We start from the raw sequence: 27,354 nt of genomic DNA on the forward strand, positions 1-27,354 counted from the left end.
AAATATAATGATACATTCCTGAAACCAGATGGCATATGAACTATTTGAACAAAGAAAGAAATGAGGACAAGAAAATTTTGTGGTCTTTCCAGAAATCTTTCACAACCTTCACATTTAATGCCAATTACTAGGAAAGCAGCAAGTTTAAAATTATAGCTGAGGCATATAATTACCCATATTTGACCTATTTATAAACTCTTCTGAGGAAAAGGAATAGCAGATAGCTGCACCTAACTCTTTTTGGTTCCTGACATACATAGTAAAGTAAAAATATCTGGATAGTATATTGGTGATTCCATGGTTTTACTAGCTTCATATCAGGAGGCTCTCATCTAGAGTTCCTCAAATGTTACCCACTGTAGATACCTCCATCATTCCACTTTAAAAAAAAAAACAAAAACAAAAACAGACTTAACACTGTGAAATGGAGCAGGGCACAGAGCAAATACATTTTCAAGGTTGAGATGGGGTAGAGCAAACACAGTGATGGGGTAGAGCGAACACAGTGGGAATGCGGATGTAGAAATTAAGTAGATGGATAGATTTGCTGGGGCATTTCCTCTGAGCAGGATTAAGAACCTTTACAATCAATGTGCATACTCACAGAAGCCTTCAGAAACAGAGCAGGCAGTATTATACCTGTGGGAACCTTCACATCCCGAGGTCAGAAGACACGAACCTAGTATAGCAAAGTTTGAGACTCTGCAATTTACAGTTCCCTTTTGAATAATGAAGCAAATTTATGTGTTCAACTTACATGTGATTTTTCCAGCCAACTCGTTTCATGAAAATCTGCATAGTTTATTGAATTAGCTTAATATATGAATTATTCTTAAAACCAAATGAAAGAATATCTAATTCCTTGCCACATATGGAAAAGATTTTCAAAAATCTACATAGATTCCAGTGTTATCCACAAGGTCTGTATAATCATAACTTTAGTCAAGTAAGGAAGTAGTCATTCTTAGGTTTGTTGAGAAAATGAACCGTCTGCTTTTACACATGTAATAGAAACCAACTAAAATAAACCTCCCTGTTACGAATGTTCTCACCATTAGGTGATGTATTAGTTTGAATGAAAAATTTATACATTCGCAAAAAAAAAAAAAAAAATCAATGGTAAAAAATTGGCAACCTACCGTATTTTAGCCCAAAGTACACAGAAATAAATTCTCCAGTAGTAAAAGTTGAAGACACAAAGTGAAATCCAATATATATGGATGAGAGACTCGTTAATTGAGAACAATTGTTTCAAAATATCCAAATATAGGAAATAGGCTTGTTCAATAAAAACCCAATTAAGGTCAGCCTCATAATAGAAAAGTTTAGGAACCGTAAAATGGATCGTGGTGCTGAAACGTAACTGACATAGGGCACTAAAAAGAAGTGCAGATTATACTGGAAATGGCTCTATCAGCTTCCAACTACAAATAATCTTCATGAAATAACGGCAAGTGATTCCCCAGGATATTCTCGTTCTCTTATTTTCTCAGCTTACCTCCTGGGATGCAAACCTCTCCCCTACAGCTGTCTCCTTTTTCTTCGTTCTCTAGTTGTCCCTTAGATCCTTCTCCAGATTCCTTCTGTTGTCTATGAGATTCTTTGACTGTTTCTAACCAACATCCTCACTTTCCATTCTCATCAGAAATGCTTTTGTCTTAACTGAAATCTCTTCCCTTGATGAGTTTACGAACTTCATCATGACCTTCTTTAAGCATGGAGGGCCCCATATGCTCCCTGTTTTCCAATGTTATTCTTTTTTTTATTATTAAAGATTTGTATTTATTTGACAGAGAGACAAAGCACACACAAGCAGGGGGAGCGGCTGAGGTAGAGGGAGAAGGAGATTCCCCACTGAGCAAGGAGCCCGTTGTGGGGCTCCATCCCAGGACCCTGGGATCACGACCTGAGCTGAAAGGCAGACGTTTAACCGACTGAGCCGCCCAGGTGCCCCTCCCAACGCTTTTCTTACAACAGTTTTGCCATCATCACCCAACATCTGCTTCTCTTTTGAAGTCTGTGCTCCACCTACAATCTCTCTCTTCCTTGCCTGTCACCAACAACCTCAGCCATTTCCTCTTTTCTCAATGACTTTACTGTTTAGCCTTTCATTTCCCACCATCACCTTTGGCCATCATCCACGTTCAGTTCCTTCTAACATCTTGACTTCATGGTTCCTTGACCACTTCCTCTACTGTGATGACCTTAACTTCCACCTCAACTAGCCACGCACACAGATAATCTCTGAAATTCCTTCATCACTTGGAGGTTCATTCTTTCTTAAGATTTTGACCTTTCAGAGTCCTCTGACCACAACCACTGGTCCCTTTCCCCATCTTCCCATCTCACTCTCCCTTTGGGTCATTTTCCCTCTTGTTGTTACTTCCATTTTCTTGAGTTGTAGCTCTTCCCCCCTTAAGTCCTAATCTGGCTTACCATTTCCTTTCTGACACCACATACGGCTTGAATAAGGATTTCAATAACACTTCTTGAGGACCATGACTTTAAATATTATACTTCTGCATCTTGCCAGTTCCTCCCTTCAGAGTACAGATTATGATTGAAATAAAGTCACAAAACATGCTCACTGAGTCTAATATAGGTTTCTCACTCTTGCTAGGAAATGTGTGACTCCTTTTCTCGGTACTCCTGATCACTTCTCAGAGTTGTCTTCAGCTTTTTTCACTGTTCTTAATTTCACGCTTACCACAATTATCCTTCCTATTTCAGCAAATGCCTTCATCACCTATTTTACTGGTAATAGTGTTATTTGACTTGGAATCTCAGTTTTCCATTCCCACATCTTTTCCCCTTCACTGCTGCTTCTGAGGGAAAAGTTTTCATCCTCCTTTCTGTGGAAGGCCTTCTATGGACTATATGTTAAACGCTGGTTTTCAAAACAGTTGGCTTATTTTTGGCTTTAAGGTGAAAAATTATCTTATTCCTGTCACTTTTGAGATGTACAACTGAAAGAATGGGAGTTTTGGTTGGTGTGGGGGTGTTAGAGAAAGCATTCATGGAAAAGCAAAGTCATTTTGGAGTTTAGGACATTTTCTGGGGAGGGTTTCCTAAGGTGGGTTCTAGAAACCCAGATGGAATCCTGAAGCCGTTGGCTCCTAGAAGAGAGGAGCTCCAAGAGGGAAAGTGAGAGCATTCAGTGCCAGAACATTCTGCTTCCAACTATGCTCAAAATTTAGCTTGGTTATTCTTACTGAGCAGGGAGCATCTATGATGAAGAGAAGAATGAGCTGACGTTAAATGCAGAAGGGAAGATGGAGGAGACAGAATTAGAAGTGTTTATTTCCTTCAAAAGAATACTCTGTAATTACAAATGTAATAAACCTTATTGTTGAAAATCTGGAGCATCTGGGGCACCTGGGTGGCTTGGTCGGTTAAGCATCTGCCTTCAGCTCAGGTCATGATCCCAGGGTCCTGGGATGGAGCCCCGCATTGGGCTCCCTGCTCAGCGGGGAGCCTGCTTCTCTGTCTCCTCCCTGCTCCTGCTCTCTCTTGCTATCTCTGTCTCTCTCTCTCTCTCTCTCTCTCTCAAATAAAATCTTAAAAAAAAAAAGAAGCTGGAAACCCATGATTAACTAACAAAATATAATCTGCTCAAAACTCCACCAGAGAACCAATGGCATTATTTTGATGTATTTCCTTCTAATAAAAATACACATTTTAGTGGTTTAAGATTTTATTTTTCATAAAATTAATGTTAAGCTGCATATATAACTGTTTCTATTTGGGGGGGGGCTTAACACTACATTGTTATTTTGACAGGAGATCCAAGGCATCATCTCTGAGCATGCTGTTCATATGTGGCTCCGTCTGATCTCTGAGCTGAGCCCTCTCCCTTCAAAAAGGCCCCTACCGGGCATGGACTTTTTTCAACTTACTTTGTAATCACTAAAGGAACTCTCATACATACTGAGGCAAGATGAGATGGAAATGTTGAAGAAATATTGCACTATCGTGGTACTCTTTCTTGGAAAGCATCTAATATTTGATATACATACAGTATTTCTTACGGGTGGTTGAGTACCACTTTGAATGTACATAGGGTATCTGGAAGTATTTCCAACTATATTTTAGACATCAAATAAGACTACTAGCCATATAAATGACTCAACCTCCTTTTGGAAATGTAATTAAAACATTACATTCACCAAAACACTAGCATGGCAAAGAACTGTTATTCTAATATCTAAGAATGTGACACTGTGTCAGAGCCAATTTTTACATGAAAAAATCATGAGGAAGAATACATCAAAATGTTATTCCTTAGTTAAAGGTTTCACACTTCAGGAAGTTCCTTGATTGAATTTTCCATTTCAGGGAGGGGTTGTTTTTAAAGTGATCCAACACCAACCAACACTGTTCATGCAAAGTCATCATCATATTGATGAGCCTATCTGCATGCATAGCCAGGTGCTACAGGATTGGGGCCATGATCTTGCCCACATTCCTTATTCACCATTCTCCAATGTGCCTGGTGAATGTGTGTGCGTGTGCGTGTGTGTGTGCACGCGCACGTGCATGCACACGTGATTTTATAACAAATGGAAAACACTACTTTCTGCCCTATTTTTTTTTTTTTTTGGCCCTAATATTATTTTGAAGGCCCTTCTGGTTTCATAGTTTGCACTTTCTCTACTACTAAACTGCTTTGTTATATGACTAGACTCAGCAGATAACAAAAACCATTTAACCAGAAATGGAAGCTGGCGCCTATTAAGTTTTCAGGATCAAAAGCAGAATGGCTTATCTTCCAAACCTCAAATTGGGAAGAGAAGGTAATTGCATTGCACTGAAATTAATTTAGGAATCCGTCATTGGTCTACAAGATTTACATAATGTTAAAAGATGTATAGAATTCTTGTGTGCGTTCTTGCCAATATGATCTTTGAGAATACTAAATTATAGATATTCAAAGGCAATGCTTTTGTCTTTCTCATCTTTGTGTCCTCAGCACCCAGCATTATCCAACACTTTGCAGATGCTCAATTAACAGTGAGAGAATGCAAAGTGCTAGATTCTTAAATACATTTATGTACATTTAAGGACCTCTTCACAATTGCTTGATGACTGCATCTCTTTGACCTCTGTTGCTTATTTTGCCCCAAACTGTTGTGTTGATCTTCTCCTTGCCTGCGTGTTAAACCTAGAAGGTAATGCTTATAGAATAGAACCCAGGAAACCATTTATATTCTAATGTCAGTGATATAGTGAGTTCTTGCCTCCCAATTAGTAGAGGTTAAAGGATGGAAAAATGTTCAACTTTCTAAGTCATACTGACGAAGCCACACATTGGAGTTTGAGCAGCAGTCCAACATCAACAGGACAGGAAGGGAGTAGCACAGAAGCTCTCAGCCTTTCATCAAAAGTCTGGCATCTGCTGGGGGTGTTAACATGTCAAGTACACACACCTTGAACTAGCAGTTTGATTGTGTTGTGGCCAACAGACACTGTAAGTATGTACTAGAGAGGGAAAATGTCCTCTTAGACCTTCCAAATGTCTCACTTTCTCCAGGATGTTTTAAAGTAAGACGTTAATGAAATGAGAACACAGGAGAAAAGGAGGAGGAGTTGAAAGGGTCCCTAAATTGAGTAACTTGGCTGGACAAACTTTTCCAACGTATTTTAGTCCAGAGGATTCTTATTTAGTTCTTCATATCATTCCGTGTATAAGGTGAATGAGGTCAGCTGCAAAAGTATGATTAGGTGGAAAAATTCTGGAACTGGTAAGGTTTGAAAACAAAAGTCTCACAGCACATCTAGGTGTGAAGTTAAATAGAACAAACAGGCCTGCTCTAATCACGGGAGGCCCTGCTCTTCCTTTTTGTTGGTCTGTTCTTGCTTCATTCATTCAGAAATGTTTTTGAGCATGCCAGGCCCTGATCTAGGTCCTGGTGAAAAACGGTTAAGGTTCCTACTCTCAAAAAGCTTACAGTATAGTAGTGGGGCAAAAGCAGGACACACACTAACAAGAAGTCAATAGGAAGCTATCAGAAAGAGTTACATGCTCTGCGGTCATGAAAGAGGATGATTTATTGGAGAATAGCTGGGTTGAATAGCTGGAGAATTAGCTTTAGGTTAGGTGGTCAGGGGAGGTGGTGACATTAAGCTGGGAGTCGAAAGCAAGAAGGAGCCAGCTATTAGTAGCAGAACATTCTGGGGAGTAGAACATTCCAGGCAAGGGAACAACTTGTGCTTGAAGTGTGGAGGAAACCTTAAGGAACTTCCAAATATAGCAAGCCGGGCGCAGTTCAATCACTGATAAAGAGAGGGATACAGGCTGCTATTTCCTCCTCTTCGATCTCTCCAACACAGCATTCTTGTCCCCGTGCACGCATTGAAAAGGACGGGTCTCTGACGACGCACGCTGCTTATAATCGCTTATTAGCATGAAGATGCGGCTTTGCTTTATCAGTCCACAACTGCACTGCCGTGATGCACAAGATCCCTAGGACCTTAGTACAAAGGAGTTTATGGAACATGCCCCACTCTCTTGAGACGAGAACTGCAGGAGCAAGTAGGTGTCTGAGGGTGGGACTGAGAGAAAGGACAAAGACAGAACCAAAGGTAGTGAAATGCCACTCTTTCAAAAAGCCTGATTCATTTTACCCTTTTCAGATAGGAAATGATGCTGCTGTTTTCTCTTTAGAGGCCAGCGGAAGAGAAAGCAGTAAGAATAGGAGCAAAGAGAGTTAAATCCATACCTAGCTTAGCTGTTAATTAAGCGTGTTAAAAATTCTGAAAAACATTTCATTATCATTCTTCCAGTCAAAGGGCATGGACTTTCAGGCTAAGGTGTATAATACCAGCACCAGGGTGGCGAACATGTATCATCTTATCTGCTGACTTGTCCTGTTTCTGGGTGCAAGGACTTGACTGTTGACTCACCCTTTAGAAATCTCCCGTTGGACTTCTCATTTTGCTTCTTACACAAGTTTATATTCTACCTCCCTCCCACAAGACAGGAAGAATATGAAAAAGAAAGAAGCAAATGGGATTTGAAAGCAGCATGTTATTTAGATATTGTTTGGTCTAATTCAGGAGGTGAGCTCAGTGGAAAAACATGACCATGCTTTCCTATATGCTTTGCAAATCACCTACTAAATTTGGCATTCCCAAGTTTTCCTCTAGGGTTTATTCCCGGGGATCCCATGCATATCCATGCCTTTGAAGAACTGTGTTTTGGCAGGAATGAAAGAGAAGCAGGGATTTTGTTTCCTATTAACAAACTGAGCTCTATGTTTATTTTGAATCTTCAAACATAATTTGCAGAGAGTGGGAGGCAATAGATATATATGGTGCACTCCGAACAAGGAAAATAATGTAACAAATAGTTCGTAAGTTAGGTTTATATTTATTCCTTTCTCTTTTTCTGTGATAAGAAATATGACTTAAGCATCATGTTGCTTCTTTTCTTCGCACTGTGATAGAAGATTTTGAGTATCAGACATTAAGCCACATAAGTAACTCTCATTTATGAATTTTTTCCTGTGTAGTGTTCTAAGTGCACTTCTGTTCCCACAGCAAGTGGTAAAGTTATGCACTTACTGAACAGTCTATATTGAATCGTGTTAAACTTACACTTGAGGGACAGTATCTGAGACAAAGACACTGAGAGATGCAGAAACTGAAGTGGATGCCAACAGGACACTACGCAGGGAAACTCGCCCTCAGGCAGGTAGGGCAGACTTAGCTGGAGGTCTGGGAGGGTTGCAAAGCTACTGGTGAGGACTTCAGTTGGGTTAGAAGGGATCAGGGCTGGACTTTGCTAAAGAAAATTCATGACATTTCTATCTTTCCACTTTAGTCTTTGATTTTTTTTTTTCTTCTCATGATCAGTATTGGAACTATTGAGAGAAAAAATGCAAAGAGATTTTCTTTTTGAAAATGATCTTTCCTCAGGAATCTGACAAGTCAAACATGATTTTTGGGTTAGTTTATTCCAAGAGTAAACATTTTAATTCCTATTATTTGCCCCCTCCTAATTGTTTCCTATTTGATTACAAATGATTCAGAAGAATGAGATACCATGAATTCCCAAAATATAAGCCTCTCCTTTCATGAAAGGGAATAAACTCACAGGCTAATGGAAAAAGATTATAGCAATGCATACTTTTTTACTGCCAACAATAAGAGGCAAAATTTCATTTTCTCCCCAGTGTCCAAAAAGAAATAGACACGTGTAAGAATGTACTTGGCAGTTACCTGTGGTCCTCATCAATAACTTCAATGCCATTCTGAGTTATTGCAGATGTCATTCCATGGAATGATAGAACACTCCGCTATCAATGGATAGCACTTTTAAAACAATGAGAAAACTTTTCAGAAAATACCACGAGAATACAAAAGGAGTGGAAGACCACACCAAACAAGTAACACTGGTAACTTCAAAAAGGCAGGATGGAAGAAGAAAAGCAAATAGCGTTCACTTTTTCTTTAATTACTTCCTATTGTTTGAATTGGCCCATCAAGCATGCATTTACTTTGTAATTAAAACAAATCCAAAAAAGTATTATACCTCATAAGAAAACTTTAAACTATGTATTTTGAAGGTGTCATCACATATTTTATTTTCTATCTAGTAAACGGCAGGTAATAATACAATATGAAAAGAATTAAGTGATACTCTAAGGATATACTTAAGTACATAAAGATTTGGAAAAAAAAAAAACAGTGGTAAAACTTGGTACAAGTAATGTTATTTCTAAGCTACCAGGTTTTGTGATTAGGCACTCTCTGCCTTTCCCTAAATTTCCTCAGGAGGCAGGGAGTAACCCCTTTATATATATTAAACACTAAAATCCATTTATCCTCTACCTTATGTTGTATTGAATATCTGACTAATAAGCAAATCACGGTGTCACTCTTTAAACTTGTACTTAAGTTCCTCATTTTTTTTTTTTTAAAGACTGATTTGAGAGAGAGAGCGTGAGCATGAGTGCGGGAAGGGGCAAAGGGAGGAGAGAGAGAATCTCAAGGAGACTCCCTGCTGAGCAAGGAGCCCAACGCAGGGCTCGATTTTGCAACCCTGAGATCATGATCTGAGCCGAAATCAAGAGTCAGAAGCTCAACCGCCTGAGCCACCCAGGTGCCCCTATGTTACTCCTCTTCTCATTAAACACAGAACTGTTCTCTTTTGTAGACACACCCCACCCTCACCACACACACTAGCATCTCTGTAAAGGAGAGCCATGAGCTGACGAGCTGCTGAAAGTCCCGAGAGAAGAAGGGCTGTAAACGCCTGTTCACAGCTCATGTTTGCTCTCCTGTGATTCATATCCAATTTATGATAGCCATTATGGTAGATACACTTCATTTAATCAAGAGCACAGTCAGGTCCTCATCATTAAAAGTCTTCCCCAGGAGAGCAGGTCCCTCGTTTCATTAAAAGCACTACAAATACATATTCAAAATCCAAAGGTAAAAGGAGTCAGCAGCGGCAATTAATTTTATGGGTTGGAGCTACCAGGGTATAATCCTCTTGTAAGGCTGCCACGTCTCAGTTCATTGTACCTGCTCAGCGTCTCAGGGGAGCCGGGGCACAGGTATTCAGTGTTCACCTGCTATTTTTCACACCACTGTATACACACCTAGGAGCTCTGTTACCTGAAAAACGAGCTTGGCCTAAATGCAAAATGAAGTGCAGGGTAGTAATAGAAAGATTTTGGAAACCGCAACACAAGATTGTCCAGAAGTTTATTCTTCTAAAACTGTCTGCCCATTTGCTAACTTAACACATTCTTGTGGCTGATTTATTTGATTAGTCTAACAAGGCTCATGAAATCAGAGTAAACAAAGTGATGTACAAATGTAAGACATTCTAATTGAAAATATCGTATACATTCTAACATTTCTAACAAATGAGCTGATGACAGAGAGATGAGAGTAGGCTGTTCAACCCTAGGGAAACAATAACTCCTAGATTCTGGCAAATTCATTCTCATGGAAACGTGACCTCATAGGTATGTATACATTATATATGACATCTCCACTGACTTCTATCAGGGCAGTAATTCAAGTCCATTATGCTATGACAGAACCTATTGAGCTCACTGATTTCTGCCACTCTCTGACATCGTAATGGCTCTATTCATAACAACTCTCTGCTGTGTGGTGCCAATGAAGACAGTTCATGCAAGGTTTACCATCCTAAGAAAATAATGGATGTCAAATATGAAGGTGGTATTCATGGAAATAAACAGTTCTATGGAATTCCAAAGCCAAGGAGGCTGCGTGGTAAGGGGCACTCTTCTTCCTGAGGGGCCTGTTATCTCTGGGTTCACTCCCCTCCTCAGGTTCTGCACACTGAATTTCCATCCTCAGCTTTTAGTCTTCCCAGGATTATCTCTATCAGATTTCCTTACTGATTCTTAAATTTAAGACATTTGTAAATGTTTTTAAAATAGCGAGCTCAAAGTAGATCTCTTTTCCCATCACCTCTGAGGAGTGGCTACATCCTTGCTATACATTGGAAGGCCACACCATGAACAGATATTTTTACAGCTGAAACCAGTTATGACTTTTAGCAAAGGGTACATTTCACCAAGCTTCTCATTTACCTTCTTCATTTTTAGGCATCTTTTATATTTTTTAAGGACACCCCACCCCACCTTGTTAGCAAGGTCACATCAGCCAGGGACGACTTGCCTGCAGAAAAGGCAACTTGCCATATAGCTGAGTCCAGGCAAAAGGCTTTCCCTGGCCAGAAAGGCAATTTAGCAGGGGTATGGAAAGTATTACAAAAACCATGCAGAAATACTCACAGTTTTGGTTTGGCAAGCAGAGGTGGTGGCTCCTTAGTGGGTGAAAGTAGGACAGCTGGTGTTGGAAGAGATTTATTACTGTTCGCTTTGCCGTTCATCAGTCCGTTTACTCCATGGCTGGGATGGACTCCATTTGTTTCCCGCTCAGCAGAATTGAACTGCATTTGAAGGGCTGCCATGCCGAGTCCTAACTCAGGGCTGTTCACCTGCTGGATCTCAGATGGGTTCTTTGAAGCCAACTCAAAGGAACTCGTCTCCAAGATTGGAGGGGGAGGTGGAAAGTGTTGGAAGTGATCATTGTTGGATTCTCCCACTGAGTCATAGTTACAGTTTTCAGTGTTGGCTAAAGAAGGGGGGGAGAGAGGAAGAAATAATAAGATGCTATAGTTCAACGGTTATTTTCATGCTGTCAGAGACTACCTGAGAATCCCTTATGCCCCACTAAGTTGTTAAAGAAAAGGTAGCTCCCCTGCTCTCTCATACGATGCACAAGCAAAGCCAACTTGGGGGTCTGGTTCTTCAAAACTGCTTTTCAGGGACTGCTACCTGTTTCATTTCCTGATTGGGCCCACAAGTGGGGAGACCAGCTACCAATTCATTAACAAATTTCAAACAACATCTAAACACAGAAGTTGGTAAAAAACAAAAAAACAAAAAAACAAAAATGACAACACAAATAATATCAACTAATTTGTTTTGTTGGCTCACACTGTAGCCCGCGGATCCGAATGAACATCCTACCTATGCCTCATGGACATTAGCTCATATGATACAGGCTTTATGCGGTAGGTAATGGATATTCATTCTATTTAAATCTAAGGAAAGCAGAATTCTGAATTTAAGTAAAATGTCTTATGATCTCATTTATAATGTTTTTCTAATTCAGATGACTGTCACGGCTGTAATCCAGTACAAAAGAAACGGACTCGTTAACTCTCAACAAACTGAAAGCATCTTGAGATAAGATCGTGTATTCCTTGGATTCCTCACCTTGCCCAGAGCACAGCAGAGCTCCTGGAATGTACTCAAAAAATGCTTACTGAGGTCAACTGAAAGCTCAAAAAATATCTGATTACGTTCGGCCTACAGCAGATGCACCCCAGATGAAAATGGGCAATACTGCACACCAATCTTTGCCACATCAATGTTTAGAGCCCAGAGTTTCAGCCATGTTGTTGGAGCACCGCACTCCCGTGATGCCCATTTGATGGGACAGTCTCAAGCCACCTCTGAATCGAACACCGGGATCCTCCCTGCTCTGCAGCTCCAACTGTGGTCTGTCTGTTTCCCATTTGAAGTACTGATTCAGATCCACTCCATCACCCATCCAGTGAACTTTATCTTTCTTTTCTTAATATCTTTCTTTTCTTCTAATATCCTTAAGCCAGTCTTGTTTGTGCCTCTGCTGCCACCTAGCACCAACTTTTCACTTTTCCAGAGAGACCAAAGTGCAGCTTGGTCCTTCTCCCCAAGTCTGTCTCAGCAGCCACGGCCCATTTCTTGATCCCCTATTGTATGTACTATGTGCCAGGCTTGGTGGAAGCACTATTTTAAAAACTACTGTAAAGTAAGTAACAGTGATGAGACAATAAAAGTAGGCTAAAGCTAATTAGTAATAGCAGAAAATAGTGAACTAAAGTTATAAGAAAATAAAGGACTATTTTTTGAGTACATTCCAGGAGCTCTGCTGTTTCAGGTTGCCCTTGCTAGTGGTACATTTCTGAGTTTAAAAAAAATATCCAGGGGCACCTGGGTGGCTCAGTCAGTTAAGTGTCTGACTCTTGGTTTCGGTTCAGGTCATGATCTCAGGGTCATGAGATCAGGCTCCCTGCTCAGCGGGGAGTCTGCTTGAGATTCCCTCCCTCTGCCCCTCCACCCACACTCATGCTCTGTCTTACTCTCTCAAATAAATAAATAAATCTTTAAAAAAAAATCCAGACAGTTCTGAATATTGGCCTTAACAGCATAATACACTGCTTATACTGCTTTAGTTTTTCGTATCAGAGTTACATCTCATTTTCAATGAAATTTGATTTCTAAGGTCTTTACAGCTTCTCCAAGTTACATTAGGTTTATCTTGTATTACTTTTTCAGAAGTTTCCATCGTGGCTTAAACAATGATTTGTTTGTACAAGTCCCAGCTCTTCAGTTGGCACTGCTGAGAACAGCGACCGCACCTCTGATTCAGAGGTGGCTTTCTGCTGTCAGCATGATTCTGGGTTAGCATGAGGATGTTAGGAAACCGGATCCATTGTTTCCAAGACCAAGTTGCATGACTTAGAAAATAGCCCCTTGTGTGTTCAGTTGCTACACTGTCATTATCTTTCTGTTTTTCATCTCCACTTCCATTCCCCCTCCCCCAAAGCCTTTGTTTCATGATGAGACACTGTTTGTTAGGATAACTCCTGGAGGGGCAGCAAGCATTCCTAAAGGCTGAGCTCTCCTCTGGGGTAGTTCTTTGTGCAGTGGTGAACCACACACTTAAGTGCTAAGGAACAGAACCCAGTCCATGTTTTACTCCTCGCATACCTGAGGTAACAATCAGCTGGGCAGTACTGGTTACTGATCCGTAGTCATTTCTTGCCGAGCATGTAAAAATCCCTGCATCTTCGGGGAAAGTCTCAGCGATAACTAGGGTACAGATCTCCTCTGGAAGGGAAGAGAAGAGAATAACTCATTTGAGTGAAACCACAAGATCATCTTGAAGAGGTCAGAGCCTCTGCCTTTCTAAAACAAGCAAATCAGGTAACAAGTACCATACAATCTCTTTACAAAGTATTCACAATAGAGTTTCTCTACACTGAATTTAGCAGTTCAGCACAGGGGCCAAAGCTTTGGCATCAGACTCATCCTTTGTGCCTGAGGCAAGATCAGCCTTGGTTTCCTCACCTATAAAATGAGGACAATATATACCTAATGGGGTATCTGTGAAGATAAATTAAGATATTTGCCAAGGGTATATCCCTGCACTTGGCATGTGAAAGATGCTCAGTAGACACCAGCTCCGTTCTCCTCCTGCCCAGTTTAGTTAAGTAATGCGGAAGTTCCTTCAACTTCAATGCGGCTGCCTTTTGCTGCCTTTTACGTCGGCCCAACTGAAAAGCAATTAGCGGGGAAAATCAACCTTCTCTGAAATGCTGACAATGGGGAAAATAACAAAATATGTCAATGCTGGGCCTGCAGACAACTACTTTGGAAGCTATTGTTACAGTGTGGTGGTGTTGTGCTGTGAAGCGTGAAAAGCCCAGACTTGAAACTGCTACTGGGGCTTGAGTAAGGGTCCTGCCATATCCTGCTTCTGTGACTTTAGTCAAGCTCCCCGAACTTCAGTGTTCTTCTCTGTAAAATGGAGATAATAACAGAAACTACCTATAGGGTTTGGATTAATCATGCCTCATAGAATTAACCATCACAGGGTTACTGTGGGGGATGATGAGCATGACCATGACAACAGCCGACTGTTACAAAGCTCTCATCAGGTGCTAGGTACAGTTACCAGCACTGAAAATAGATTTAATCCTTTTATTAACCTTACAATTAGATGTAATATTATTAGCCCATTTTATTGATAGGAAACTGCAGCACCATAAGGCTAATTAGTTTGCCAAGGTGACATAGCTAACAAGTGGTAAAATCAGAATCCAAGCCAAGTCAGGTTCCAGATTCCATACTCCTAACAACCACCTCTTCTTGTAACAGGCTAGACACTGTGTTTGGGACACTGCCTGGCACATAGTAAATGCTTTGCTGCCAGTAAATAGAAACTGTTAGCATTAAAAAGCTAGATCTAGAGTGTATTAACTATTTTTAAATTGAATATCTATATTTTACCAATAAAATAGATATTAGTAAATGTTAAGAGAAGGGATATATTTCAGATTCCCACAAAAAAAGAGACTGTATTGATTATTCCCATATTATGTGGGCAGTGTAAGACTTTGTATTATAGACTTTTTGCAAAAATGGCTTCGATTATTTTCCTCTCTACATCCACGCAGAGTGCAGACGTGTGTAATGTGACTCTGCAACTCCATCAAGTGGTACGATCTATTTCCCCAATCCCTGAATTTCAGCTGGCTGGCCTTGTAAGTTGCTTTAACCTAGAATGCAGAAGTGATGCTGGTCAGGGGTCTTCAAGGGACCTTGCTCACTTCTGTTCTATCCCTTGGAATCCTGCTGAGCTCCAAGGTGCATAAGCCTGTGCTGGTCAGTGGAAGAAGGGCTACACAGAGCAGAGAGATCAACCATTCCAACAGACAGCAACCTAGACTAACTCATTCCCAGCCAACCTTGAAGCTGACCACAGCCACACTGGTAGTCCAACTGAGGTTGGCAAAGCCTGACACAGACCATAGAACTGCCCAGCTGAGGCCAAGCCAAATGGCTGACCCACGGAATTATGAACTAAACAAATGGGTACTGCTTTAAGACACTCATTTAGGGGATGCTGTATTGTGCAGCCATAGTTGATATAAGTGGAGAAGAGAAAATGCTTCTCTACCAACCTCCTTCTCTGACAGACAGCTAAGGGCAAACTTTTCAGACTTGTAGAATAATGGGTCTTCCTTCAATTCAATGATCAGTAATAAAAATTAGTAAATTGTCTCAACGCATAGATTATGTTTTAGACACTGGAAGAAAAAGTACCAGGGGCAGGTTAAAAGTGCTACCTTATTTTTCCCTTCCTAAAAATGAAGGGGGGGACATTGGAGGGGTAGACAAACCATGAGAGACTATGGACTCTGAGAAACAAACTGAGGGTTCTAGAGGGGAGGGGGGTGGGGGGATGGGTTATAACGCCTGGTGATGGGTATTAAAGAGGGCACGTATTGAATGGAGCACTGGGTGTTACACACAAACAATGAATCATGGAACACTACATCAAAAACTAATGATGTAACGTGTGGTGATTAACATAACATAATAAAAAAATTAAAAAATAACATAGTATTAAATATTTTTTGGATATTAGCTAAATATATAATAAAAATATAAAAATACAAACTGGAATGATACACATTAAATTAATGAAAGTAGTATCTGGGGAAAAAGATGGAATGAGGGAATAAAAAAAGTGCTACCTTATAAAATAAAAACATTTTTACCTATTAAAAGGATCTTTAAATATCTCTTTTAAAACAAATAAAAGTAACAAATGTAAACAAACTACAAAGTATAAAGTGAAAAGTCGTCCTTTATATTCCATTCATGAATTCCATTCATTGGCGTTTATTTAATTACAAGTTATTTTAAGTTCTTAATAATGTCGTTGCTTTGTTTCAAATAATATTATTTTCTCTTTTTGAGACGATGGGATCCCTGAAGACTTCCTGTGTTAGAAATTGTGAAAAATATTGGCTCATATTTGGCTCCAGCTTTTCCACAATTCACTGGAATACTTCTGGGGGCAATACAACTTGACCACACTGGGTTATACTGTATCAGGTAGCTTTATATATGGTGACATTGGGCCTCATAAGACTTAAGATGAGCTGACTTTGATTGCTCATTTCATGTCTCACCACTGAGTAATATACGTTTTTGAAATTCTGCGATTGAAACAGACCTTTAAGAGACCCATTTGGTATACCCAGTGCAAATGTAGATTTATATGGATAACACTACATAATTTTCTGGCTTTCTCAATTTTTACCCAGGTGAAAACAAAGCCAATTGGGTTCAATATTAGCAGAATATTTACTTCCAATGCTATAGTGTTGATAATAGCACAAAGAAACATTTATTTATTCAAATTCTGTACCTAGGCTCTATACTGTTTTATAATTTCAATAAGGTGTTTCTATAAATCATACTCAAATTATGACTACATCCTATAAAACGGGCTGTGGTGTAATGGGTAGGAAGGCATAAATTCAGGCATGCTCACCTCTGCTCACCTTTGTCTCAATCAGTGAAGGTTTGAGAGACACGGATACATTTGAAGTACGCAATTATTATGTGATGAAAAAGTTCACTGACCAGAAGAAAAACAATAGGACAAGAGAGAGTATGAGGTAATCCTGTGTGTTTTTGAAGGTAGTATACAGAGTTCTTAGCATTCCAAATGAAGAGGAAGATAAAAAATGTGGAAGTAATTCAAGTTGGAGCATCACATAAGATTAACAGTTTGGAAAGCGAGGTGCATCTGGAAAGGGACAAGGGACTGGAATTTTTTTAACTGAATACATATGGTTACAGGAGGAGTTAAAAGTGTATTTAACCAGAGAAGGATAAAACTTAGAATATCACCACTGTAAGGGATTTTAGAGACTGACTAGCCCAAATCTCTCATTTCTTCAGGTGAGGTCCAAAGTGATTCTCTTAAGGTCATGGTTAATTAACGATAAAGTCAAAATGCTGAAATAGTCATCCTGCCTCCCATGAGCTTTTTTTTTTTCTCCCTACAGGACAAAGCCTCTCTAGTTGTTCTGCATTTTTTTTCTAGTTCAGGGCACAAGGAACTCAGTGTAAAATTAGTGAGGTAAAGAAAGATTTAGGATGGGAAACAAGTTTCCTGAATCTGAAATTTTTAATTACTCTCACTATCCAAGTAATTTAATAGGAAATTCATCTGCAGAAGGAGATATGCTGTGCGTCCTCAGAAACACAAGATATACTGGAATAGGGCTTGAAATGTGGACATGCTGGTATCAGAAGGAATCAACAGCCTCATCTTTTGAGATTTGGGGAAAAAGACCATCACGGACTGGCTGTCCTCTGAGAGATGGGCTTCAGGCAGAGGGAGGTCACCTTTGTTCCCTGTAGCAGATGCTGCAGGGAACTAGGAAGCCTTCCTGGCTTTCAGCAGCACCTAGGTGCTTACTGCCTGGGGCACCACTGCCTGAGTCCCTGCACTAACTCTCCAGCGTTCGGCGCTCTCTGGAAAGGGCTTCTCTCAACCTTGGATTATTCATAGCTGAAAAGATGGGAGTTTCTGGAGACACTTGGAGAAATACCCATCACCAGTTCAGTAGCAGATAATGCCCTAACTGTAAACACAGACCAAATTCTGTGCCTTGAAACCTACATTCAGAAACAGGATAAACTCTTATCTAGCAGACATGACGTAAAGCAGTTTTGGAGTGATGATCTTGACAATTTGAAATTTCCTTCTTATGTTATCTATGATTGTGATTTTTAGTTATGCCATTTTTAAAAACCCTGAGCTTATATATACAGTTGCCCCTTCTAAACCAGAGGGCCCCTTTGAGAATGAAATTTTGTCATCACCGCATCCTTCCATGACTTTGAGGATAGATTACAAATCCTCGACATGGTCACAGAACCCTAAATGATCAGGCAGCTGCTACTCGCCAGGTTCCTTTTGTGCCTCTCCTCTTCTTTCATTCTGAGCTTTGGGCACTCTGGCTCTTGGGAGGCTCCTTGCAAAGTCACAGACCTTTATGTCTCTGAGCCCTCCAACTGATGTTTCCACCTCAACATGACTTTCTCAGAGAAGTCTTTTTTGATTAGACTTGGTCAGATCCACCACCTGTACTGTAATCTTAAGATGGCAGACTTTCCTTGGAGACAGCGCTCACACCTATAAATAATTTATTGTGAAATGTCTGTTCACTTCCGCTCCCTTGACTCTGGCCTCTGTGAAAGCAGAAAGCATTTGTTTTGTTCACGGGTATGTTGCCAGCATCTCTGACACCGCAGGCTCTCCATAAATATTTTTGAATACGTGTATGGATGAAATTTAGATTGCAGGAAAAAAGTAAACAGTTGTTTTACAAAAAGACTGTTTCAAATTTGATTGAGCAATACTTATTTTATATGGGGTTTTCAGGAATACTTCTAGTGCATAAAAGCATAGTCCTGTACAGTTGATAGCTGATGAAACATCTAGAAAAGGCCACAAACTCATGGAACAACAACAAAAGAAAAGCATTGGGATGTTCTAGTGATCTTCATGCATTGCTACATCTCAGTGACTTGTACTAGATAAAATGCCCCAAAGGTTGTTCAGCTTTTCTTCTCTTGGAAAATTTCATCACAAACTGACAATAGGCTCCCATTTTGTTGAAAGAGCATCATGGCTCATATGGTTCTGACATTATAAAAATGAAGAAAGCCATGAGGAAATGAGAGGAGCTAGGTTGTTATATTGCATTTTTATCTGGTAGCATCTTATTTGAACAAAAAGACCTTTAAGACATCTGTAAAATACATTTTGATGAGAAACAGAAATCAAGGAATGACTGCTTATGTCAAATAAAGGCAGTTAGAGGCTTACTTATCTATATTTAAAACTGTCCATTTTAGAAAATGGAAATTTTTAAAGTTACCAATAACTCTATGATACATTTTAATCCATTTTTCCTAAGTGAAAAGTTTTGATGGAATGGAATAAATTACTAAATTAGAGACTATTTTTGCTGGTGATAAATTTTTTTTATGGTTACCTAAAATATCTCTCAGAATTCAACCTTGAGTTTCATTCAAAGTTTTGATGTACTTAACACTTGGTTAAATACAAATAATTTTGTTTGCCAAATGTCATAAAATGATAAGGCAGCAAGGATAACATTACTAGGTCCTTTGGGTAATAAGGGGACATTTTTATAAATGCTTTCCTTCACAGCCCTTATTTGTTTTCCTCTTTGGGGTCCAGCCTAACTAAAAAGAAATCCAGCTTTTACCTCCCAAACCACATGGTTTGTCTAAGACAACTGATAAAAAAGAACCTGGACTAAAATCAACAAAATGAGATTCAGTGTGGGTAAATACAATTTTCAAAAGGATTGTTTTACAGTTGCAAACTATATAGAGGGTATTTTTATTTTGGGGGGGCTAATTTAAATGCACAGTTTAAGGAGTAATGATAAAACGAACCCCTGTGCACCCATCATTAAGTCTAAGAAATAAAATAACTACCAATACTTTAGAAATGCCCCCTGTGTGCTCCCCAATTTAATCTTTCTTCTTCTTCTCCTTTTGAGGAGCATAATCAGTCTTCTGATTTTCATTATGTTATGTTTATCACGTATGTATCCTTCAAAAAATGTGTTTAGTTTTAAAAAATTGAGTCATAAGCGTAAAGAAAAAAACTTGTCACTGTTCGAGAAAGTTCACAGGAACTATCTTTGGGTATAAACTGGCTGCAACATCCCTGTGAGTTTACAAAAGCCCCCACAGGAGTCATCAGCAGACAATGTCATGACTGAGTCCTGGGAAACCTACAGCTCACCTCGGTGCGGAAGTCTGGCGGGGCTAAGTGTGGGCAGGAACTGGACAGCCAGCATGAATAGTTTGGTGGAGTAAGCATCCTCACGCTTTCTGTTTTTAAGTTCAATGTGGCCAGCTTCCAAATCTCAGCACCAGATCAAGTCAGAATGGTGGGGGTGGAGGGATGAAATGAATGTTCTTAGCTGAACCAGGAGGCAGGGCAGGGAGGGGAGAGCATGAAAGGCCAAGACAAAAGAGAACTGGGGTCAGGCTTACTATCCTGCCATTCTGTCATCAGGGTAAAGGTCGAAGCAGTGGCAATGAGCTCTTCGTGATGAAAACATCCATGAGTCTGTCTCTTGCATCACACTACTCCAATCTGGACTTGGCCTCCATTCCTGACGCACAGCTGTTACCCTCCGGCGGGCTCCCTTTGGCTCTTGCCTGCATTTGATCTCCTGCTTTCTAGGTAAATTCTCTTGCTGTGGTAGAGCACAACCCAAATAAAGAGTTGTGGAGGGAAACCTTTGAGACCTTGCAAGTCTGTAAACTCTTGACTACATCTTCATATGGAATCGAAGGTGTGGCAGGGTATAGGATTCTAAGTTGGAGGTAATTTTACTTTAGAATTAGAAGGCTTTGCTTCATTGTCTCTTTGTGTCTAGCCTGACTACTGAGAAGTCCTAAGTCATTCTGATCTTGTTAGTTTTATGTGACTTGATGTTTTCTCTCTGGACACTGGCAGAATCATCTCCTCATCCTGGATATTCTGAATTTCACGATGCACACTGCTGTGAATTTATTTGCATCCATTGTGCATGCAGTGAGTCCTTTCGATCTGGAAACTGGTATCTTTCAATTTGGGGAATTAAAAAAATTATTTCATTGATAATCTCTTTCCCTCCTTTGTTCTCTCTCCTGGAATCCCAATTATACATGTGTAGTCTATTTAAGCAAGTTCTCCAGCATATTCTAATTTTTTTTACCTTTGTTCTCTTATATTCTTTTTTGTCTTTCTGCCCTACTTCATGGTATATATCCTCAACTTTTATTTCTGCTACCAACTTTTCATTCCAAGAACTTTTTGTTTTCTAAACATTCCTCCCCTCTTCCAAAAGCTTTTTAATTTTTACTTCTTGGATGCACTGATTTTCTTATCTGAAAGGAGTGTTGTTTTGTTTTTACATTTTCTTCTCTCTGCAAGTCTGTTTTATCCAAGTTGCTTTTCAGGGGAGTGGCTTCTTTTCTTCTGTATCATCCATGATAGATGTTTCTTCAGAGGTCTTTTCTCTCTTCTTGTCTGACATGGTTCTGAGTTAATTAGAAGGTCTGAGCAAGACAGAGGAGCTTGCCAACTTTGGCCCTCCCGCTATGGTGATGTGGATGGCCTCTTCATTGGAGAAACTCCCATATCACATGTATCAATTTTTCTTTCTCATGGGATGTTCAGATTGCCCAGAAAGAAGTCCTTCAGGCTCTGCCAGGAAAGCAAAGGCTCCGAGGCCAGCATTCTAGAAGGTCAGTTCAGAAGACGACTTGGACTAGGAGCATTGAGAATTTAGAATTCAAAGAGTCACTCCATTTTCTTTTTGGTGCACTCTCAAATGTGCCTCAAAGCTTTCCCTCTCTCCCCAGAGATTAAACCAAAGGTTCTTGGTCCATGGGACCCTAAGTGTCTCAGTAATAGTTTATGGTGCTCCTAAGCCAAAAGATATCCCTAACAGCTTCATTTATTTAGTTATTTTGAAAGGACATGTTAAGTATTTAGGTCTTAACAATTTAGTTACTGTTTGAAAAAACAAATTCATATAAATTGAAAGAAAAGTATTATTTTATTCTTAAATAACCACAATTACTAACTAATGAATACATGCATCTGTTGCGTACTGCAGAACTCTTGATATCAGATGGGGCACAGCCAGCCTCATTTCACGTTGCACATTGACTTTCATGTGGCACTTGCTTTTTATCAACACATACACATCAGAATCTGAGTTTCAAAAAGATATGATGTCACAGAGAAGAATGTGGGGGGCTCTAATGTTGAAATTCTAAACCATTTCAAGTTGGCAGTTGCATCTATCAGATGTTGAGTATCATTGTGTTTGCATCAGAAATGTCAAACACGACAGCACCTCTGTCAATTTGGTGTGGTGCCCCAGTTCGAGAACCATAGGCTTCACACAACCCACTTTTGCTCAACCTACCATCTGAACCTGGACTTGCATTAAGCGTTGAACTATGGACAATCTACTGGGATCTCAAACCTCCTTACCATCGCTCTCCTACAACTCAGCACTATAGTACACTTAACAAGTATGATCAACTTCACATTCTGAATCACAGAATCAGAACATGGACTCTATGATCTAAGATGATGGGTGGCACTGGTTAGCAGAGATTCATATTGAAAGTATTCAAGGCACCGTACTTTTATGTGTATAATTTCCCAGCCAGCAAGACACAGTATTTTTAATTTTGCATGCCATTAGACAATGCTATAGAAGTAACTCAATACAGTTTGTGGCTGCTTCCAGACAGCTGAGTAAGGGTCTGAGTATTAAGAGCTGTCAAATGAGTGTTCTGTGCCCTCCACACCACCCCCGCCCCAGACTAGCCTTTGAGGGATTCAATCAGTATAAAGTCAGAATGTCAAAGAAAGAGGCCAGAGCAGGTAATATGACAAACGGATGTTGGTCTTAAGTAAGCTGACTAGCTATTAATTCACAAAACAGTCTGAAAAGATTTGTGATGCAAGCTGACTTCTGTCTAGACAGAGAAGGGAGTGTAAAACACATTAGACAGATACAACACAGTAGTGACAAGAAAAACCTGTTTCAGTCTCTCAATGCATTAGGAGAGAATCTGCTAGTTCCTTCTTTATCTCAATATCTAATCCCTAATGGGGCTATAGCTAGGTACTAGTGAATTTCAATTTTGTCTCTAGAGCTTTAACACATCTTACACACGATTTAAAAAAGGAAGAAGAGTTAAAGAGATAAAAAGAATGAAGGAGGGAAAAGGGGAGGTGAAAAGAGAGATTAAGAAAGAGAGGAAGCAGGGGAGGAGAGAAGCGAGGGAGCACCAGACAGTGAGGAGAGAAGAGGGAATGTGTCAGAGGACTGCACGAGAGTAGGAAGACAGGGTAATAAAATCCGAATGCTTAAATATGTTCCTGAATTTCAAAGGCTATTTATGTTTTAGCATTTGGAAAACATCACTTGCCCTAGTCCTATAAAATTTATCTCTTTCCTCAGATGTATTATAGTCATGTCTGTTTTTCTTCTTTCCACTTAACAGTGGCTAAAAAACAGCTATCTGGGAAGCCAGTTCTTACATCCATTTTATATGGTTGAATAAGTTCAATGGCCTAATGGATAAAAAAGTCAATCAGGTCATTTAAGGAAAGTACACAGTTCAATATATATTTTGTTTTTTCCCTCAACCATGTCAACAGTCAACTTCAAGGTCAATGTAAGGAAAACATCTGGCTACTAATAAAAGAATCATAATCATACCTAGTACAATAATAATCAAGCATGCCAAAACATTGTTTAAATACAAATATGTTTTAACATTTGCTTGTTCTGAAGTTCTCACTCATAACAGCTCACATGAACAGTCACTGGAATAGCCATTCATGTGTTTAAAGTTTTGTTGTTTTAAAAAAAATATAATCAAGAATTTTATTTAACTCTACACACCAGTTGTAGATTTCTGGAAGGAGAGAATTTTGATGCTCTATTTAAAAAGACCAGGGAACAATTCCAGTACTATAGTAAATATAATTATGGAGAAATTATCAAAGATCAGAGAAAACCAGTTATGGTTTTTTTTTTAAGATTTTTTTAAAAATTTATTTATTTGACAGAGAGAGACACAGCAAGAGAGGGAACACAAGCAGGGGGAACGGGAGAGGGAGAAGCAGGCTTCCCGCTGAGCAGGGAGCCCAATGTGGGGCTCGATCCCAGGACCCTGGGATCACGACCTGAGCTGAAGGCAGATGCTTAACGACTGAGCCACCCAGGCGCCCCTATGTTTTGTTTTTAATAGCTCCTGCCCATCTACAAGGTATTTTTCCCCTGTATTGACAGATTTGGTTGACATAGTTCTGTACCAAGAAATATTTGTTTTCAGCAAATTCTGTTATTATAGTTGGAATGGAGGAGTCTGTTTTATTAAATGCTTTCAGATCGAACTGAAGGAGAAAAAAATAAAATTCAGTGAACACGGGGAGGAGAAACTTTTCTATTGCTAGGATATGCAGCTTAAAAGGAAGGCCTCCCACATCTTGTTCTTTTCTTCATGACTTTGCCTGTTAAAAATCATTCTAGAGGTCATTTTATTCCAGGAAGCTGCCTAGAACTAATTTTATTAAGTAATCCTGATCAAAACTATATTCTAGAAGCAAAACAGCAAATCACAATTGAAAGATTGTGTGGTATGAGGGCTAAAGAGGAAGAGGGATGGAAGAGGGGGTTGGCAGATGTTTCTACTCTCCCTCCCCACCCAAATTTACCCCTTCTGAGCCAATAGACTGTTTTCAATTTTCAAACACGTACATACTCAGAAACTAAACTACGCAGCTTCTAACCAGTGTTGTGAATTTTCGGATGATGGTTAGTTTAGGATTTTCCAACAGAGATCATCAGAGATATTTCATAAATCATCATCACCTCTGTAGGGGATGACGATGGTAACAACACGATGAAAAAGAGTTGCATAAATTTGCACAGAATCCAAAACACAACATCAAAAGCAGTCCTGATCTATTCCAGTAGCAATGCTTTTAGAATTTGTGGCCCAAAATGTTAGTTTTATTGGTACATAAAGTATCAAAAGGCATAAACCGCCTATAGATTTTTCACACAAACTTTTCTGTAGAAAAAGAGGTATCTGGCTCCTACTTTTGCATCTATCGATAAGTCTATTTAGAACAGTAAACCCAAAAGATGTGCCCTAACATCTTAGCTCATGCAGTAGACTGAGTTTCAGAAGCTCCATGTATCAGGGAACCAGCATGATGCCATTTTATATAAAGACCTATCACAGACAAAATATGCCGTTGTGCATTTCCACATTTTGGAAAGTAACTACAGTATTCAATGTGGTGACTGACACATTAGGTGGGACAACATATTCTAGTTGTAATCATGACAAGAAGGCAGCAGATCAATCCCCATTGTTCTCTGAGGATGCTACTCAGCATCTTTTAACCTTGGGATCCTAAAAGGATCACACCCTACTTTTAATGGCCCAGAGCTCAGCTGTGAAATGTTCAGGACGAACCACAGTAATCTGACCTGCAGTAGCCCATAGAGAACCTTCACGTTCCCCAAGAACAGACAGAGCAAAGCCTTGGCTCCTAAGAGCCTGCTCGACCCTGAGGCAGAGGCACAAATCAGTTTTTCTACCGTTAGCCAAGGAGTCAGCAAAACTGGTTATTTTGCTGATGGGAGAAATGCAAAAGAAAGTAGTCTCGAGGAGGGTATCCTATGAAATGCACAGACAAAAATTTTCATTTCTTTTGCAAACGTTGTAGTTCATGGGGAGTCATAAATACACAAGAAGTCTGGAGCAGGGGAACAGTCGGACCTGGCGCTTCTGGATAACATAGCACTCTGATGAGGTCAAATGACCTGGTAATTAAGAGAGATCCTAGGGCAAGATGACTTTCTTCATGCTTGTAGAACAGTAAAAGTTTACGGCTCAAGGGACATAAATGAGAAATGCCGGTGGTCAGCAGCTTTGCTTACATCTTTGGGCTGCTCTCATGTGAGACAGTTCTAAGCTGGAGGGTCGAGCCATTAGTAGGTTTTGGTCCATAGAAGTATGTAGCAGATGGTTCTTTTCTACTGGAATTTTAGGTGGACATTTTTTCATCATGAGCTTAGTTTGCTTTCTGAATATAAAAGACCATATTTAAAAAAAGCTGTAAGTCACTGAGCTTGACCTTCTTGTCTGAATAGAACTTAATGTTTTACTAATAAAGAAGCTGATGTAAAAATGCAGTGTACAGACCCCATGATAAAGAAGATATTGTCTTTAAGGGGGTTTCGTATTTCCAGGGAACTGCGAAAACATTGTTCTGCTTATGGCTTTAAAACTGAAACAAAGAACTATTGAAACCCAAAAGATACATTACCAAAGAAAAAAGAGCTTCTTACCAGGTTCAGCTGTAGATCTAGGTTCTGTTTGTCACATGAGAAAAAAATAAATAAAACGGGGTATTAGAATGGGGTTCCATTAATAAGAAACCTACCTATCTTTTCACTATTACTTTGTCCAGGACATGTCCGTAGGATATAGGGAACTCCATAACAGAAAAGATAAAGTGATAATAGATCTATTTATATTTCTATAAATACAGAAACCCAAATTCCAGTAACAGCTTACACTAGGAAGTTTTTTAAACCACAGTTCATAGAAGGGCTTATAGGAGGCTTGTAAACCTCCTAAAATTATTTGGCCAACTTTGAGTTCAAATGTATGTAACATTTTTTCTGGAGAACATACAACTTTATTAGACTTTCAAAGGGGTACACAAATGACCACCACGACTTTAATTTACTGGACCCCGCATATCTGCAGATTATCTGGCCTCACTACTCTTCGAAAATAGAAATCAATTCATCTTGAATGACTAAACCCTTCTTGGTTTTCCTGAAGCTTGAGAGAAGAAAATGGACAGATGTGGGAGAATGGGAACCTCTCCTTACTTTTCTGGAGAATTCTGAAATCTGGAGAGTCTTGAATTTCACTCCCTTGTCGGAACCACTTGACCTGCAAAGGGGGTGCTCCTCGGACCCGGCACTCCAGAACCACCACCTGACCCTCGGATGCTGCTATGCTTTGCAGTTCCTAAAAGTTCAAGGAAGACACTCCCCATTAGACTTTGGTGCACTCTTACACAATTTCAGAACAGAAAATAAAGCTTCCAAATCTTAGAGGGGAAAAATATGTAAAACTTACATTATAAAATAATTACCACTAACTCAGGTAAAAATAGGCACCTTGAAATCCATCAATTGTTAGCTTTCCATAATCTCCGTGTAGTGAGATTAGTAAGGTCTACCACTGGGGCTGTGGACATTTTGGGTCTGTCTGCAAATTTACTGACATTTTCATATTTATGGAATTTTATGGCAATGCCTGTTACCTTTCTCTATCTACACTGAAGAGTTAGCTGGTGGAATGCAGACTTCCTAAAACAATTATGTTCCATATGAATGTAGATTCCTGGGAAAACCAGACAGGAAGAGAAAAAAGGCATAATTTGTTTTTACATGCCCCAACTTTTTCATGTTCTCCCCCCACCACCACCACCATCTCTGCCAATGAGCTTCCTATGTCAGGTTTATTAAGATAAGGGGCTTGGGGATTTTCTCATTTTGGAGTTCTGAGT

The 27,354-nt window shown here is 39.7% G+C and overlaps 1 protein-coding gene across 2 annotated transcripts in view; it reads right to left on the reverse strand.

The window, feature by feature from the left end:
- Window positions 1-27,354, reverse strand: part of PALLD (palladin, cytoskeletal associated protein) — a 388,100-nt gene that overhangs the window by 192,594 nt on the left and 168,152 nt on the right. For both annotated transcript variants that reach the window (XM_088021011.1, XM_028104419.2), the window contains exons 6-9: window positions 26,669-26,810; window positions 26,117-26,140; window positions 13,308-13,427; window positions 10,779-11,121 (exon numbers count right to left, since the gene is read on the reverse strand). In XM_088021011.1, coding sequence (XP_087877137.1) covers window positions 10,779-11,121; window positions 13,308-13,427; window positions 26,117-26,140; window positions 26,669-26,810 — 629 coding nt within the window. The remainder of the gene's footprint in view (window positions 1-10,778; window positions 11,122-13,307; window positions 13,428-26,116; window positions 26,141-26,668; window positions 26,811-27,354) is intronic.

This window comes from Eumetopias jubatus, unplaced genomic scaffold (assembly GCF_037043125.1).
Source record: "Eumetopias jubatus isolate StellerSeaLion01/CBP00866 unplaced genomic scaffold, mEumJub1_p1.0 scaffold_2, whole genome shotgun sequence".
Lineage (NCBI taxonomy): Eukaryota > Metazoa > Chordata > Mammalia > Carnivora > Otariidae > Eumetopias > Eumetopias jubatus.